General features: G+C 42.1%; 1 protein-coding gene across 1 annotated transcript in view; it reads left to right on the top strand.

The window, feature by feature from the left end:
- Positions 1 to 17041, top strand: part of LOC126293418 (5'-3' exoribonuclease 1) — a 188113-nt gene that overhangs the window by 140196 nt on the left and 30876 nt on the right. The window contains exons 25-28 of the mRNA XM_049986642.1: positions 6234 to 6478; positions 11890 to 11979; positions 12068 to 12136; positions 16510 to 16632. Of these exons, the coding sequence (XP_049842599.1) occupies positions 6234 to 6478; positions 11890 to 11979; positions 12068 to 12136; positions 16510 to 16632 (527 nt within the window). The remainder of the gene's footprint in view (positions 1 to 6233; positions 6479 to 11889; positions 11980 to 12067; positions 12137 to 16509; positions 16633 to 17041) is intronic.

The raw sequence follows: 17041 nt of genomic DNA, 5'->3' as shown, positions 1-17041 counted from the left end.
GAGATCTTGCTGGTCAGGGTAGTTGACTTACACCTTCTAGAGCACGTTGGGTGGCACGGGATACATGTGGACATGCATTGTCCTGTTGGAACAGCAAGTTCCCTTGCCGGTCTAGGAATGGTAGAACGATTGGTTCGATGACGGTTTGGATGTACCGTGCACTATTCAGTGTCCCCTTGACGATCACCAGAGGTGTACGGCCAGTGTAGGAGATCGCTCCCCACACCATGATGCCGGGTGTTGGCCCTGTGTGCCTCGGTCGTATGCAGTCCTGATTGTGGCGCTCACCTGCACGGCGCCAAACACGCATACGACCATCATTGGCACCAAGGCAGAAGCGACTCTCATCGCTGAAGACGACACGTCTCCATTCGTCCCTCCATTCACGCCTGTCGCGACACCACTGGAGGCGGGGCGTGAGCGGAAGACGGCCTAACGGTGTGCGGGACCGTAGTCCAGCTTCATGGAGACGGTTGCGAATGGTCCTCGCCGATACCCCAGGAGCAACAGTGTCCCTAATTTGCTGGGAAGTGGCGGTGCGGTCCCCTACGGCACTGCGTAGGATCCTACGGTCTTGGCGTGCATCCGTGCGTCGCTGCGTTCCAGTCCCAGGTCGACGGGCACGTGCACCTTCCGCCGACCACTGGCGACAACATCGATGTACTGTGGAGACCTCACGCCCCACGTGTTGAGCAATTCGGCGGTACGTCCACCCGGCCTCCCGCATGCCCACTATACGCCCTCGCTCAAAGTCCGTCAACTGCACATACGGTTCACGTCCATGCTGTCGCGGCATGCTACCAGTGTTAAAGACTGCGATGGAGCTCCGTATGCCACGGCAAACTGGCTGACACTGACGGCGGCGGTACACAAATGCTGCGCAGCTAGCGCCATTTGACGGTCAACGCCGCGGTTCCTGGTTTGTCCGCTGTGCCGTGCATGTGATCATTGCTTGTACAGCCCTCTCGCAGTGTCCGGAGCAAGTATGGTGGGTCTGACACACCGGTGTCAATGTGTTCTTTTTTCCATTTCCAGGAATGTATTTGTGCGAGTATAGGCTGCACCTGAACTTCTGACATGAGATTATAGTAAAAAAAAAATCTTGAATATAGGCCACACTGCTAAATTAACGAGAAAATTCAAATAGGCAGTATTCTGAGTTGTGTCTGTCTCACTCCCCTTCTTCCACTCTCTCATAACTGGGGGTGAATCACCCCCCCCCCCCCCCCCCACACACACACACTCTCTCTCTCTCTCTCTCTCTCTCTCTCTCTCTCTCTCTCTCTCTCTTTTCATGATATCATCATTTTCATTAAGCACATTCTGTTGTATGAAGTTCAGATAAAACAGCCAGTATACCCCAGATTACTAAGTACTACTGTGTTCTCAATGCACACACTAAACTATGTTGGCACCCCTACATAACAAGTAAACAATACAGAGCAACAATAATATGCTTTGTGCTCATATGGAAATGAATAGCATGGAAAAGAAACTTTTTGCCAACGGAATTTAATGTTTTGTATGGGTGGGTTTGGTGATTCATGCAATGAAATAATTTACCTATTCTTCGCAGAACTGCAGTCGTGAAAAGCTGTCTCAGGCTTACAAAAACAGTTTGAAATCTTTTCATTGTCACACGATCCAGCTTTGATGTAAAAATTTTTATTTACATTCCCAAATAAAAAATATGTCAAAAAGCATCACAGTAAATAATGTAGGGGAATGTAGTGTGAAAATATGTACAAGTGGTACTGAATGCATCTGTGTACAATGATGTTGAGCATTACAGCTGGCGGACAAAAGTGCCACTGTTGCAGTTTTTAATCGGCCACCCATCCCCAAGGGAGAAAGCTTCCCAGCTGATATTATTTAAGAGCTTCTGATGTTACACTGCAGTAACTGATAACGGTATTAATTTCAATCCACAAGATATATGTACACATCACTCTGAAATTGACAATTTATGATCTGAGGGGAGAAATCTCGATTATAGGGCACACCATAATTTTTTTAAGCCAAAATTTAGGAAACAAAAGTGGTGCCCTATATTCACACAAGCATGGTATATCCATTCAGTATGGGAGCACTTAGTAACTTCCAACAGACTTTACACATAATTTCTAGACTTAATGAAATTTTTTTCTCACCCCCCCCCCCCCCCCCCCTTTCCTGTCCCACTGTGTAGTCAAGTGGAAATATGCATCTAGTTCCAAGTTCTGAAAATAATTCATGTTATTAACTACAAATATCGTAGGAGCTAGATGTTCAGCTATCAAATGTGCACAGTATTCTTACTCCACACTTCTGTACTTTTTTTCCGTTAGCTGCTTTGCGTACCATAAGACAGCATTGAGTGAAAGAATGCAAAGTATGCTAGCTATCCTGTCTGCAGATCAATACAGTGTAAGAGATTTATAAAAGTAAAGCTGGCAGACCTGAGCTTTGTGGTTAAGTTATTCACATACTGGTGTTACCTTCATTTGTTGGCTAGGAACCTCACACAGTCTCATCCACCATGTGCTCATTGATCTGTACTTTTAGTATTTCATTTTCATTTGTTGCATAACATGAGTTCGTATGTAAAAACATTTTTTTCTTTTGCAAGTTCTTACAAAATGGTATGAACAAACTGAGTGGGAAACTGTCATAGCAGTATAGTTGGAGAATGTTGCCATAACAGTAAAATTGTTGGGGCAAGTTCCAACAAATAAGGGCAAGTTTAAATGTTGCTGCTTAGGTTACGTTTGACCGTGACTGGTACAAATATCAGTTAAAAATCCAAATTACAGTAACCAGTCACATTTATTATGTTAGACTGCCCACTACCACCATCATCAGGTGGTTTTTTGTCAATTCATGGACAATTTGTTTGTGTGAACTTTGGTATCCTGTGGAACTTTGTAACAGGTTGCATTTCTAGTCTTAATTACAGCAGTTACATTTATACAAACTGAACTAAGAAAAGATAATGAGCACTGTTTTGCTAGCTTAAAAGTCAGAATTGCGGTAACCATTATATGATAGAAGATTTTGAAAGTTACATCTTAATCTGACACAAAAAAAGCTGTAACCAGAATCTAATTATTGACAAAATTATTTAATTGGATAGATTAAAAAAATCTAATCACCAAGCAATGGCAGAACATACATGTAAAAGACAGTTGTAATTGGCAAACTTTCAGATGCAGTGGCTCCTTCTACAGGAGGGAAGGGTTGAAGGGTGAAGGAACTGGAGAGGTCTAGGAAGGGGGGGTAGATTTCAGGAAAGTCACCCTGAACCACGGGTCAGTGGAGACTTTGCATACAGGATCTTTCCTTCTCATCCCATATGGTAAGTCTTCCCTGACCCGCAGTTCTGGGTGACTTTCCCAGAGTGTGCCACTTTTTGTAGACCTCTGCAGTCCTTTTCCTTCACCCTTCAACCCTCCTGCTTAAAGAAGGAGCCACTGGCTCCGAAAGCTTCCCAGTTACAACCACGTATTATGTGTGTGTTCTGCTGTCACTTGGTGAGTAGATTTTTTACTATCCAATTAAATAATTTTTTAAAAAACATCTGTGTCATGGAGCCTTTTCTGTTATGGGACACTGAAACGAAATGTGGCATACCTGTGCTCAGAGTGTCAGCAGTTGGAGAACACTGTAGGCTTTGAACTGAATACGGGTGGAGCATGACCAGTTCACTGCGACAAAAATCTTAACATGTCATAACTTGTCTGCTTGTCAGCTTTGTCATGCATATCTGTGTATGAGTTATCTGCAGCTGCATATGAGATGCTGGATGCTGCGCAACATCCACTAATAGCAGCAGCAGTTGCTGTGACCCCACATTCACCACTACACTCACTTTTTTCATAATCATTTTTTATAATTAAAATTCTCTTGTTCCATTCTTTGCTGAATTAATGTTCCCTGTGTTTTCTGTTTGTTAGCAGTTTTTTTCCATGATATTTTGTTATAAGAGTAGTCTAATAGTCATGGAAGCAAGTGCTAGTTTATTCTTGGGGTTGGTACTTTCTTTCACTCTGTTAAACATTGTGTTTAGTATGTGTGTTGATAGGTATTGAAAAATAAATAAATTCTGTATAACTGTTATTTTACGTTAACTTTTTGGCAGAATGTATAAACCAAACACTATTGGCAGCTAATGATAAATTTCAATGTACTTTTTAAAACTGGTCTTGTATTTGGCAGCATGAGGGCTCCAATTCCCAAACTGATAAATGTTTTCCATGGTTTTCCTAAATTACTTCAGAAAAGTGCCTAGATGGTTCCTACTATTAGGCCGTGGTTGACTACTTCTCCTATCCTTGTCACGCTTGACCTGTAAGTGTGCAAATGCTTGTATATATGATATATGTTCTTAAACTCAATACACTCACATGTCAGTTATCCTCTTAAAGTGATCCAGGGATGACTAAAACTACTAAATTGGTAGTTTTTAAGTTACTTGAACTTTGGCAAGATATTTGAAGGATACAGTCACTAGTTTTGTAGGTCAAAAGTGTAACTGTGGGCAACATATTCTAGGACATAGACAATGTGCATTCAATCACAAAAGTGATCAAATATGTGTGTTTATTTAAAGCTGCAATCACATTTGTTCTTTCACTCTTTCAGTCAGATATTTTGTTCTGTATATCCTTTTGTAAATGATGACATTCAGGGATATGAACCAATTCGAGAAGTATGACGGTGTGGGGTGGCAGATGTATATTGTGTCACTGTAAAGGTGGCCTTCTAAAGGATGTGAAAATGTTCACAGACAAAGAGGTGGTGACATTACAGTGTGGAATTCCACGTTCCACTACAATGCAAATTGTGTGAGGAAGAATCTGCCCTGTCAGATTTTCGTCACTTGGAGACGAACATGGCCAGTGAGATGTGACATTGTTTTTACATCACAAACTGAACTTAGGAAATGCCATATTGTATTAAGACATATGAAGTTGAACTCTGTATTTGCCAGTTTTTATATTATAGCATACATGGTATGAAGGTTAGCTGTTTCAGAGCACCACCATATTGAGGATCTCTCAAAACCGAGGTATTTTAGGTATGATTAGTTTTAATAAAAGACAGGTAAATGCATATCAGCAGTTAAAGGCTTTTTAGATTTGATGCATCTCATGTTATAATTTTCATGCTGTGTAAGTAAGCCATTCAAGTGTTACAGTACAATGATGATTTATCAAAAGCATGTCTTTTTTTATACAATAGGTCCTAGTTAAATATCAAATGATGACATTCATACCTACAGCTTTTTGATACTGTGTGCCAAATAACTTCAAAGGTGCTGACATGTTGAAGCTGCAGACTGTAAGAAGAAAGGTTGCAGGTTCATGTCCATCTACTTCCCTTTTTCTTTTCCTTTTTTTCCCCTAAAACGTTCTGAGACATTCTTACTAATTTAATAGGAGTGTTATCTGCAGTAGTTGATGTTATTTATTATAAGTAATGTATTTGCTGCAACTCTGATTGCATAGACCAAAGACTGGAATGTATCCTCAGTTGCCAGAATTCTTAACATTACTGCCAGTCTATGTCAGAAAGCGAACACAAGTTACACATGGGAAGTTTATGTTATTATGAGACTGTGCAAAAGATATACATCTATCTTGGTTTCACGGACTGCCTCTTGTTGATGAACTACTGAATATCTCAACCAGAGTACATCAAAGAAAATAAGTCCATTTCATTAATAGAAAACTGTAGAACATTATTTAACGTTGCTCAGATCATCATGGGATTATGCATGCGTGCTTCTCCTAGGAGCGACAGTCATCAGCGCACATGCAGCTAGCTAGCTACCAGGTACTCGGTACAGCTCAGTTGGTGGAGGCTCCATGTTTAGTTCTGTTACTTGCCACAAACAGAAAAAGCAACAAAACACCATATGTTTTTAGTTACAATAAAGAATGACATTCATACTTCATAAACACAACAAATAATTATAAAATACTTAACACATACATTGGCTTGGCAGCTGGAGAAAAAACAGTGTCACAAATGGATTTGTGACACTATATAGCTTGCCTCTGTGTGTGTGTGTGTGTGTGTGTGTGTGTGTGTGTGTGTGTGTGTGTGTGTGTGTGTGTGTGTGTGTTTTCATTCTTAAGAGAGACTGAACATTCTTAAGAGAGACTGAACATAGCGAAGTACAAATTGTATAGATACTATCCAATTGTGGCATATTGTAAGCTGTAGTGCATAATGCCTCGCTTGATCCCCAGGACCAAACCTGCCAGTGGCACCACCCATACACACGTTCACACCCCCCTGGAAGAAGAGTGCAGCCCCCGTGTCAGTGTCTCCCCTACGGCAGCAGCCGAACCAGCAGCAGGGTTCGGCGTTTGTCAGCTGGACGGCCGGCAGGGGCGTCACATCCCCGCAACGCCCGGCACACAGCCAAGCCCAGGTCCAGCCTCCGCACCAGTTCCCGCCTGCGGTGGCGTTCGTGCAGGGACCTCCTCTGGTGGTAAGCTACACCATCATCTCCAATGTTGTCATCGTCATTGTCATCATCATGATGTTTGTCTCTCACAACACACATTGTATCAGTGAACCTGTGAATTAGGTTGTAGAGTTATCTGTTGTTCTTCTTTTCATCAAATTTCCATTTTCTTCTGCGAGGCCATGTTTATGAGGGCAGTCTGGAAAGTTCTCAGCCTGATAGTGGAAACGATAATTTATTCTTTCAAAGAAGTTTTATTTTTCGACATAATCTCCTCCTGTACCAATATATTTCATCCAGTGGTGTTCCAATGTCATTACGCTCTCTCTGTAGTTTCCCTCCAGAATGGCTGCAAGGTAGCCACCTACAGTCGCAGTGGAGTATCAGTTGGACAAAATACTAACTGGGGAAGAATTTTTTTGGTTTTGAGAATAGATGGACATCTGGGGGAGTCAAATCTGGGGAGTAGGGTGGATGTTACAGCACATCGTAGAGCAGACCACTCGATACCCCCATTTCCAAGACACTATAGTGGGCAGGTGCATTGTCCTGATGGAAGATGATATTTTCTCTTCTTTAAGCCGGGTCCGTTTTCATGAATACTTGTTTCCAGTTTTGTTACAAGGTGAGAGTAGTGTTCTCCAGTTGTGCCTTTATATTTTTCAATATAGCCAACAACAAAATTCCTTTCGCCTCTCAAAACGACAACACCATGATCTTTCCTGCTGATGGCATCTCCTTGCCTTCTTTGGAGCTGAAGGACCAGAGTCTGTACACTTCATAGACTGCTGTTTGGATCCAGGTGTGTAGTGGAGAGTCCATGTTTCATCTACTGTCACTTATCAATGCAAAAAGTTACTTCTGTTTTTCTTAAAATGCACCGAGCAGTTTTTGGAGAGTGTCATGTAAATACATTTGTGATCCACGGTGAAAAAAGTTATCTCAAGATCAATTCCTAGTGCAAGATATGACCAACATGTTCCTTTGATATACCTAGACCATTAGCAATTTCTCGCACCTTTATACACTGATCTCCCAGAGTTGTGTAATGCGCTTTATCAATGATTACAGACGGCTCATCTTGGGTGCTTTTGCAGCGACATTTTAAACTTGGCTGCCCATTTCTGCACAGTGGAAGCTGAAGATGAAGAACGGCAATACACTTTTACAAGATGCAAATAAATTTCAATTGGTCCTAAGCCTTCTTTTATAAAATTTTATCACTGAACTCTGCATGAAATAACTGCAAAAATCAATGTGGGATGTATGACAAACGTACCCATTAGCACAGTGTAGCAAAATTTGGCATAATGGACTATGGCAGTAGACGACGACACGATTGCCTTTGCTAATAACACATCGTCATCTGGAGTGCCTACACTGGGTAGGTGACCATATCAGTTGCTCCCTAGATGACTGGAAAACTGTGGTCTGGTCAGATGAGGCCTGATTTCAGGTGGCAAGAGTTAATGGTAGGTTTAGAGTGTGGCGCAGACCTCACAAAGCTATGGACCCAAGCTGTCAACAAGTCACTGTACAAGCTGGTGGTGATTCCGTAATGGTGGGGACTGTGTGTACATGGAATGGGCTGGGTCCTCTGGCCCAACCAGTCATTGACTGGCAAGAGGTATGTTCAGCTACTAGGAGACCATTTCCAGCCATTCATGGACTTCATGTCCCCAAACATGTCATCGGGCCACAATTGCTCATTATTCATTTGAAGAACATTCTGGAGAAATGTTTTGGCCACAGATATCGCTCAACATGAATCCCACTGAACATGTATGGGCCGTAATTTAGAGGTTGGTGCAAATTGTGCCCTCCGCCACACACCAATTGGTGGCTAGTGGGGTATATATGTAGATGTAGATGCCATTTCTAATCCATTACATATGCAACCATTCCAATGCCTCTTTCTTCCTTTAATAGTGCCAGATGGTATGTAAGGGTGTAATGGGGCTCGGTACAGACTGATTCTAGCACTGCCCGCAGAACCTATTTAAAGATGCTTGTAATAATGTCTACACAAATTCTTTGAGTACAAACTTGGTACAATTTAAATAACAACACAAAAGACAGGAGGAGAAGTGTTTATGTATACACATTAGGCAGTGAAGTTATTTGTAGTTGAATCTCTTCAAATTAGCGTAGGTAGCAGGAGTTTGGGACTTGCCCCTTTATCCCCAGGATTTAGCAAAACCTGGCAAGAGTTTTCTGCTGATTCATACACTCCTGGAAATTGAAATAAGAACACCGTGAATTCATTGTCCCAGGAAGGGGAAACTTTATTGACACATTCCTGGGATCAGATACATCACATGATCACACTGACAGAACCACAGGCACATAGACACAGGCAACAGAGCATGCACAATGTCGGCACTAGTACAGTGTATATCCACCTTTCGCAGCAATGCAGGCTGCTATTCTCCCATGGAGACGATCGTAGAGATGCTGGATGTAGTCCTGTGGAACGGCTTGCCATGCCATTTCCACCTGGTGCCTCAGTTGGACCAGCGTTCGTGCTGGATGTGCAGACCGCGTGAGACGACACTTCATCCAGTACCAAACATGCTCAATGGGGGACAGATCCGGAGATCTTGCTGGCCAGGGTAGTTGACTTACACCTTCTAGAGCACGTTGGGTGGCACGGGATACATGCGGACGTGCATTGTCCTGTTGAAACAGCAAGTTCCCTTGCCGGTCTAGGAATGGTAGAACGATGGGTTCGATGACGGTTTGGATGTACCGTGCACTATTCAGTGTCCCCTCGACGATCACCAGAGGTGTACGGCCAGTGTAGGAGATCGCTCCCCACACCGTGATGCCGGGCGTTGGCCCTGTGTGCCTCGCTCATATGCAGTCCTGATTGTGGCGCTCACCTGCACGGCGCCAAACACGCATACGACCATCGTTGACACCAAGGCAGAAGCGACTCTCATCGCTGAAGACGACACGTCTCCATTCGTCCCTCCATTCACGCCTGTCGCGACACCACTGGAGGCGGGCTGCACGATGTTGGGGCGTGAGCGGAAGACGGCCTAACGGTGTGCGGGACCGTAGCCCAGCTTCATGGAGACGGTTGCGAATGGTCCTTGCCGATACCCCAGGAGCAACAGTGTCCCTAATTTGCTGGGAAGTGGCTGTGCGGTCCCCTACGGCACTGCGTAGGATCCTACGGTCTTGGCGTGCATCCGTGCGTCGCTGCGGTTCGGTCCCAGGTCGACGGGCACGTGCACTTTCCGCCGACCACTGGCGACAACATCGATGTACTGTGGAGACCTCACGCCCCACGTGTTGAGCAATTCGGCGGTACGTCCACCCGGCCTCCCGCATGCCCACTATACGCCCTCGCTCAAAGTCCGTCAACTGCACATACGGTTCACGTCCACGCTGTCGCGGCATGCTACCAGTGTTGAAGAATGCAATGGAGCTCTGTATGCCACGGCAAACTGGCTGACACTGACGGCGGCGGTGCACAAATGCTGCGCAGCTAGCGCCATTCGACGGCCAACACCACGGTTCCTGGTGTGTCCGCTGTGCCGTGCGTGTGATCATTGCTTGTACAGCCCTCTCGCAGTGTCTGGAGCAAGTATGGTGGGTCTGACACACCGGTGTCAATGTGTTCTTTTTTCCATTTCCAGGAGTGTATTTTCAAACCGAAATATTTCATAAATTAATGTGGTAATCTAGTAAAATTATACATTCAAATTGTATATTTTTGGAAACAGAAAAATAAGGGCTACAGTACTGTGATATTTGAGTTTTGAAAGGATTACATTTTGAGGTCAAACATCATAGAATTCTTACATTAATAGCAATCTTGAATAGTGACATTGATATAATTTTCAAAAAAAGGTGTAATAATTGTTAGAATAGAGAAAATGAGAGGGCTTACAAATAAGGTGTGTCAGTAATAAAGCAGTTATTAGCGCAGTGGAATATTTGAGTGCTTGTGGATTTTATGAATCATAAATTTCAAATATTTTATTGAATGAAATGCAACTATACATTCTGTGTTTACTGTTATCATCAGTGGCCTGCAAATTATATACTGAATAGTAAATTTTGGCTTAAAAAAGAATTTGGATATTTCATATCTGTTTAGAAATTGTGCGTGAAAAGGAGAAAAGAAAGAGAAAATAATATTCATGTTAGGAGTGGTATTACAACAAGTGGAGGCATTGTGTGTTGCTAAGTTTCGAGGTGCTTCCAAACTGCCCTGTGTGATGACAGAACTGTCGTGCCTCGCAGTGCCCTTCAGTTTGTACCTTTGTAGTATTGGCATCACTTGTCATTTTCAAGACGATTGCTACACACTTTTGTAACTGGCACTTCTTATAATGAAAAGTCTTGTGCAAAACACTTGTTAATGAACACTGCTGCCAATCACTCCCCACCACCCGTGCACCCCTAGAAAGTGTTTCTGGATGTTACTCCCACTTTCTCAGGTGTGTGTTTTGATGATGGAGTAATGAGATCAAGAAAGACAGTGTCATTTGACTACAATGGCAGTAACTCACCGTTGGATTCTGTAAACTTATTAAACACCTAGGTACACAAATAATGCAGTCTACATAGGAGACTAGCGAAAATGCAATCTACATCGGAAACTGTTTACAAATTACTTGCCCACCCTAGAATACTAATCAGTTGTGTGGGCGTCATACCAAATAGATTTAACATGCAGTATAGAATGTACCACATCAGTCCAAAGAAGTTTTGAGGCTGGTTAATAATAAAGAGAGAAATGTTAAGATAGTGGTTTTAATCCTTCAGGTGTTCTACATAGCCTCTCGCCACTTGTGTGTAACACACAGAACATCCATACAACCATATGACACTGTCATAAAAGTTCTTTGGGGTGCTGTTCAATTAGCTCATCGCATGTTCTCAAGTGTAATGTATGTCGTCATGTGAGTTTCTGCACATTGCCATTTTGTGGTCGGTTCATATTGGTAACTAAAAGTCTCGTCACTCGTGGCAGTTTTTTCCTGAAAAGATTTGCTCACATTTTGCAGGTGACCATGTGTCATTGTTTTTGTTTGGGAGTCCAGGTGTATTCTGCAAACTTTCCAGACACTTTTCTATTCTTAAAAACATTCTTGAGAATGTCTTGATACTTGATTCAGAGATGTTCAGTTCAGTGCTCCATGTAAATTATGACACGATGAAAGTTGGCAGATTATGTTCACATGTCTGCTACTTAATACTGCCTGCACACCACTGACTGGTGAAATGCATATATGTTGTTTCTAGTTGTTAGTTCAAGCTGCCCCTGTAATTACTGCACTAACATTGCTTGTATGCCAGGAATAAAATAATTGTTTGATCAAATGCAAATTGCAAATAGCAACAGGAAAATCTGGTAGCTTTCAAGTTTCATACATAATTATTTTCTGCATTTCTCTAACCTGGATTCCTTTACTCTGTAGAGTGCTGCAAGCAAAAACCCACCCCAAGCAGCTGTTCTCCAGGAGAATACGGCAGGTGCCGAGTTCCGTGCTCTGTGGAACAACTTGCAGGTGAGTTTATGTAGTGTTGGTGGACAGATATAAAACTTTGCTTGTGGCCAGAATATGTTCTTAGAAAAGTTGTTATTCCTGTTTCCAGAAACTACCAGCCAACAACAGTATGGTGCCTAAGAAACCGGATGGGAAACTGGTGCCTAAATCTGCAGAGGTCCGTACATTAAACACTAGATCCTCCTGGGAACCGTTTTATGTTGGTTGCAATGTATGTTACGTAAATGTCTTGTGGGATTCTTTGCTCATAATTTTATGTTCGTGTATGCACACAAAACAATATTAAACCTCTAAAATTGGTTAAACTTCCCAGCACGTTTTATAATGTTCCACAAGTAATGGAACACTGAGGTTCATCTGTGAAGGAGGCCGCACATAGGACACTAGTGTGACCTATTCTAAAGTACTGCCAGAGGGTTTGGGGTCTGCACCAGATGGGATTAAAAGAAGACGTTGAAGGATTTCAGAGGCAGGCTGCTAGATTTGTTACCAGTAGGTACGAACACCATGCAAGTGTTACGGAAGTGCTTTGGAAACTGCAACCGGAATCCCTGGAGGGAAGATGACATTCTTTTTGAGGAACACTAATCAGAAAATTTAGAGAACCGCTCATTTTAAGATGACTGCAGAATGATCCTATTGCCAACATACATTTCATGCAAGGACCACAAAGGTAAGATACAAGAAATTAGGACTCATACAGAGGCATATAGACAGTTGTTTTTTTCTTCCCTCAATCTACCTGTAAGTGGAACAGGAAATGAAACGACTAGTAGTGGTAGTGTGATCTGCCACACAACATACGGTGCCTTGCAGAGTACGTATGTATGTAGATGTAATGTAAAAAACATATGAATCCTACTCTGCAGTGAGTGATATTGTCAACAGTGGGCAAAAGCTGAAGCATTTCTTATCTGGTTTATTTGTTGTTCTGGAGTTGAATACCTAATCAAATAAGGTGTCATTGGCTTAACTGCAGCTTTGTCCATAAAAGTATTTTGTTTCATATACACTCATTTTCTAACAATGTTACACATGTGTAATTGTTTTATAAAAAAATTGCACATGCTCTAACAAAACTACCTACTTGCTAACACCACAATGTATTCCAGAAGTAACCACAATGGCAAGGATGCTTGCAAGTTACTACAATCAGTACTTCATATTGACAAGATAACAGCCGATAGTTTTTGCATGCCGTTGAAAAGAAATGTATGGCGATGATCTGTGAACTTCTCTTAACATGAGCATGGTTCAAAAAGTAATGGGGCAAGTCCTCTGCTAGAAAACATTTGTTCAGGAAACTAAAGATACACACAAAATCGTAAGGCACTAGTATTAATTATTGTTGCATGTAGCCACCACATTTGTCTAAGCTGAAATCTAAAGATTTCAGGAACTGTATATACATTACATACAGTGGAAATGGTCACATTGCTGATAAGGAAGGAAATTAAGGATTGTAATCTCAATCACAGTGGTGACATTAGACGTGTACCCTCACACATCTCTGGAAGTATTAGATAAAGAGCTGGCCATGGCCTTACTGAAGGAATCATTATGGCGTTCACGTGACTAAGAGAGAGTAGTTATAAAATTCAAAGTAGTAATTAATAGGGGCACAACTGAAACACCTGTATTGATTTATTGACACACACTCACACTGTAATGCCTTTTACCGAAAAATCTTGCACCTGAGATTGGGAGTGGATAATGCTAATGTCTGACTATTTCTTGGAGCTCAGTACCTCACTTGCCATGAGGGAATTTGGACCCAGCTTTTCAGGAAGGCAAAAGGAGATGCGTGAAAGCAAGGATGTGTTCTTGAAGTTGACTATATGTGTGTAGTGATAAATGTTAAAAGCAGTGAACAGTGCACATGTATTTTTTACTGATGGAAGTAAAGCTGTGAGGATGGGTCATGAGTAATGCATGTGTAGTGCAGTCAGTAGCATCTGCTCGCAAAAGGCAAGGCTCCCAAGTTAGAGTCTCTGCCACACAATTTTAATCTGCACATGCTCTGCTGCAGAGTGAAAATTTCATTCTGGAAGATAATCTGATCCAACTGTGTATAAACATGAGAGCATTGTTGTTAAGTATAACAGATGAGGAGTGTATTTATTAAGCCACTGGCCTCAGGTTCAAGAGGATAGAAGCTCATGCTGTGTCCAGCTATCCTGATTTTAAGTTTTCCTAAATCATTTCTGGCAAATATCAGGATGATGCCTTCAGCATGGCCACAGCTGACTACCTTTTCTCTCATCATTAAGCACATTTACACAGTGTGTGCCATAGTTAATAAAGAAAATTGACATTGGTGAATGTACATGATAATAGAAGTAAAACCATTTTAGTAGACATAGCTCAGTATAAGAGTTGTTTGCGACGTAACTGCAAATTTGTGGTTGCAAGTCACCAACAAGTTCAGTATTAAGTATTGTCCTAATCAGTAGGAATGTATTGAAATGTAAACTTTTCAGTTGAGCTTCCATCTAATTCGGCTCAGATTTGACATGAACCTGTGTGCTGTTTATTAGTCAATACATGAGCAACATCTCTTGTTCAAAAAGTAGTTAGGGGTTCTAGATGATCATCTTATTGTGCTACACATTCTTCTGAGAAAACTTGATGAACATGGCTATCTTCAGTTTTTGTGGAAGGACCTTCTAGGATTGCTCAAGAATGTTACTCATGCACATCAGTAGGGAATGTGGTAGTTTTGTGTTGCAGCACCAGCACATTTTATTGCTGATGTAAGACATCTAACTTGCCAGTGTGATCAGAGACAGATAGGTCAAGCAGGGTATGCACCTTGGCCTTAAAGATCAGGCTGTTACAATTGTAGATCAGAGACTTTTTCCTGAATGGTTCATGTTCACATTGGCAAGTCCAAATCAGTTGCTACATCCTAACCATAAATAGAAAGAATGCGTTAAAAATAAGTACAGTGGAGTTCTGTTTAAGGTTCTAACAGCCAATGAAATTAAAAACTGAATGACTGAAGTTGTGGGCCAATTACATGTATACACTTTGGGGGAGGGGTAGGGGGAGGGACTACACACCATGAAGGAATTTATCCGTGAATTGGATGGGATGGAAATCAGTAGATGTGATGTGTATGTATATATATATAGACAAACAAATTATTACAGTTTCAGAAAAAAATGGATGGTTTATTCAAGAGAAATTGCTGCACACAACAAACAATAGGTAAGCCAATAATGCATTGGTCATCTTGTATCCCTTACACAAGCAGTTAAGTTACTCTGTGTGACAATGATTGATAGAATTGTTGGATGTCATCTTGAGGGATATGGTGCTAAATTCTGTCCAATTGACATGTTAGTTCAAGAAAATCCTGAGCAGGCTTAAGAGCAACGGTTGTAATGCTTCAAGCATTCTGATTTGGGAAGAGATCCAACGACCTTGCTGTCCAGTGAAGGGTTTGGCAAGTATGATGACAAAAAGTAGAAACTCATCATTTGCGGGCAGGCATTGTCTTGATGAAATGTAAGGCTAGGACGGCTCCCCATGAAGGGCAACAGAACAGGGCATAGAATATCATTGTTGTGCTGTAAGGGTGCTGTGGATAACGGCCAAAGGTGTCCTGCTCTGGAAAAAATGGCACTCCAGACCTATACTCCCAGTTGTTGAGCCGTATGGCAACAAGCGACAGTCGGGTTGGTATCTCACAGTTGTTGGTGGCATCTCCAGACACATCTTTGCCCTGGAATCTCATTGACTGGAGCAGAACTCTGTTTGGTGATGAGTCCCACTTCAAACTGAGCCTCGATGGTCAGCGGAGGTGTAATGGATGGTGACTTCATTAAAAAGTTCACATTTGTACAAACTCGGCCAATATTTCATCAACTTGTAACCACATTCCCAATTATGGTGTCAACAGCTCAGACCCATCCAGAATGAGATTTTCACTCTGCAGCGGAGTGTGCGCTGATATGAAATTTCCTGGCAGATTAAAACTGTGTGCCCAACCAAGACTTGAACTCGGGACCTTTGCCTTTCGCGGGCAAGTGCTCTACCATGTCTCTGCAGTATCCTTTCTTTCAGGAGTGCTAGTTCTGCAAGTTTTGCAGGAGAACTTCTGTAAAGTTTGGAAGGTAGGAGACGAGATACTGGCAGGAGTAAAGCTGTGAATACCAGGCGTGAGTCGTGCTTCGGTAGCTCAGATGGTAGAGCACTTGCCCACGAAAGGCAAAGGTCCTGAGTTCGAGTCTTGGTCAGGCACACAGTTTTAATCTGCTAGGAAGTTTCAGCTCAGACCCATGTTTACTGGGAAGTTTTTGTTTCTATTGCCAGTTTTACTAATAATTAGGGTGTATCTTATGTACTCATTTGTTTGTATATGTGAATTATACTTTTCCTTGTATTTAGTCGACACGTTGTGTATCATCGTAAAGTGTTCCTCAAATAAATAAGTTACTAATATACTATCAGAATAGTTGTTGAAGTGTGTGTATAATGTGGAGGTGGAAGGTGACTATGGTTTTATGCTGTGTGTATGTTCTGAAGGTGGAGGACCAGGGAACAGAGCTGTTGAAGAAAGTGCTCAGAATCGTGCCAGATAGCCCTGACGGTGCGGCAGCCAAAGAGAAACGCAAGACGGGTGCTGCATCTGTGGCTGCTGAGACACAGGTGACGAACAGTGATATTCTAGAATAAATGCCAGCCCTTACTAGGATAAGAATTGTCAGCTTATATTTGGGTAAAAATCCTAATATACAGAAACAAGAACAGATAGAGATTAAAAAGGTGATGGAGTAGAGAGGTGTGTACAAAGTTTGTTGCAAATATTGTTCTGCATTACCTATAGTCCATGTTTTGCTTTCATACCAGTCTATGCTACAGACATACACACTCAGAAATACCTTCCTCAGGTTAAGGTCGATGTCTGATAACAGTGAACTTCATGTAGAAAGGAATGCCCCTTCTTGTGCACTGGTCTGCTTCTTACATCTTTCATTGCATCATCTGTCATGCATTATTTGGCTTGCAACTTGGTGGAATTTCTTCATTTTATCTACTACCTGATCCCCAATTTTGA

This window comes from Schistocerca gregaria, chromosome 10 (assembly GCF_023897955.1).
Source record: "Schistocerca gregaria isolate iqSchGreg1 chromosome 10, iqSchGreg1.2, whole genome shotgun sequence".
Lineage (NCBI taxonomy): Eukaryota > Metazoa > Arthropoda > Insecta > Orthoptera > Acrididae > Schistocerca > Schistocerca gregaria.
Note: the sequence above shows the minus strand (reverse complement) of the source record. Positions and strands in the feature narration are given on the sequence as shown.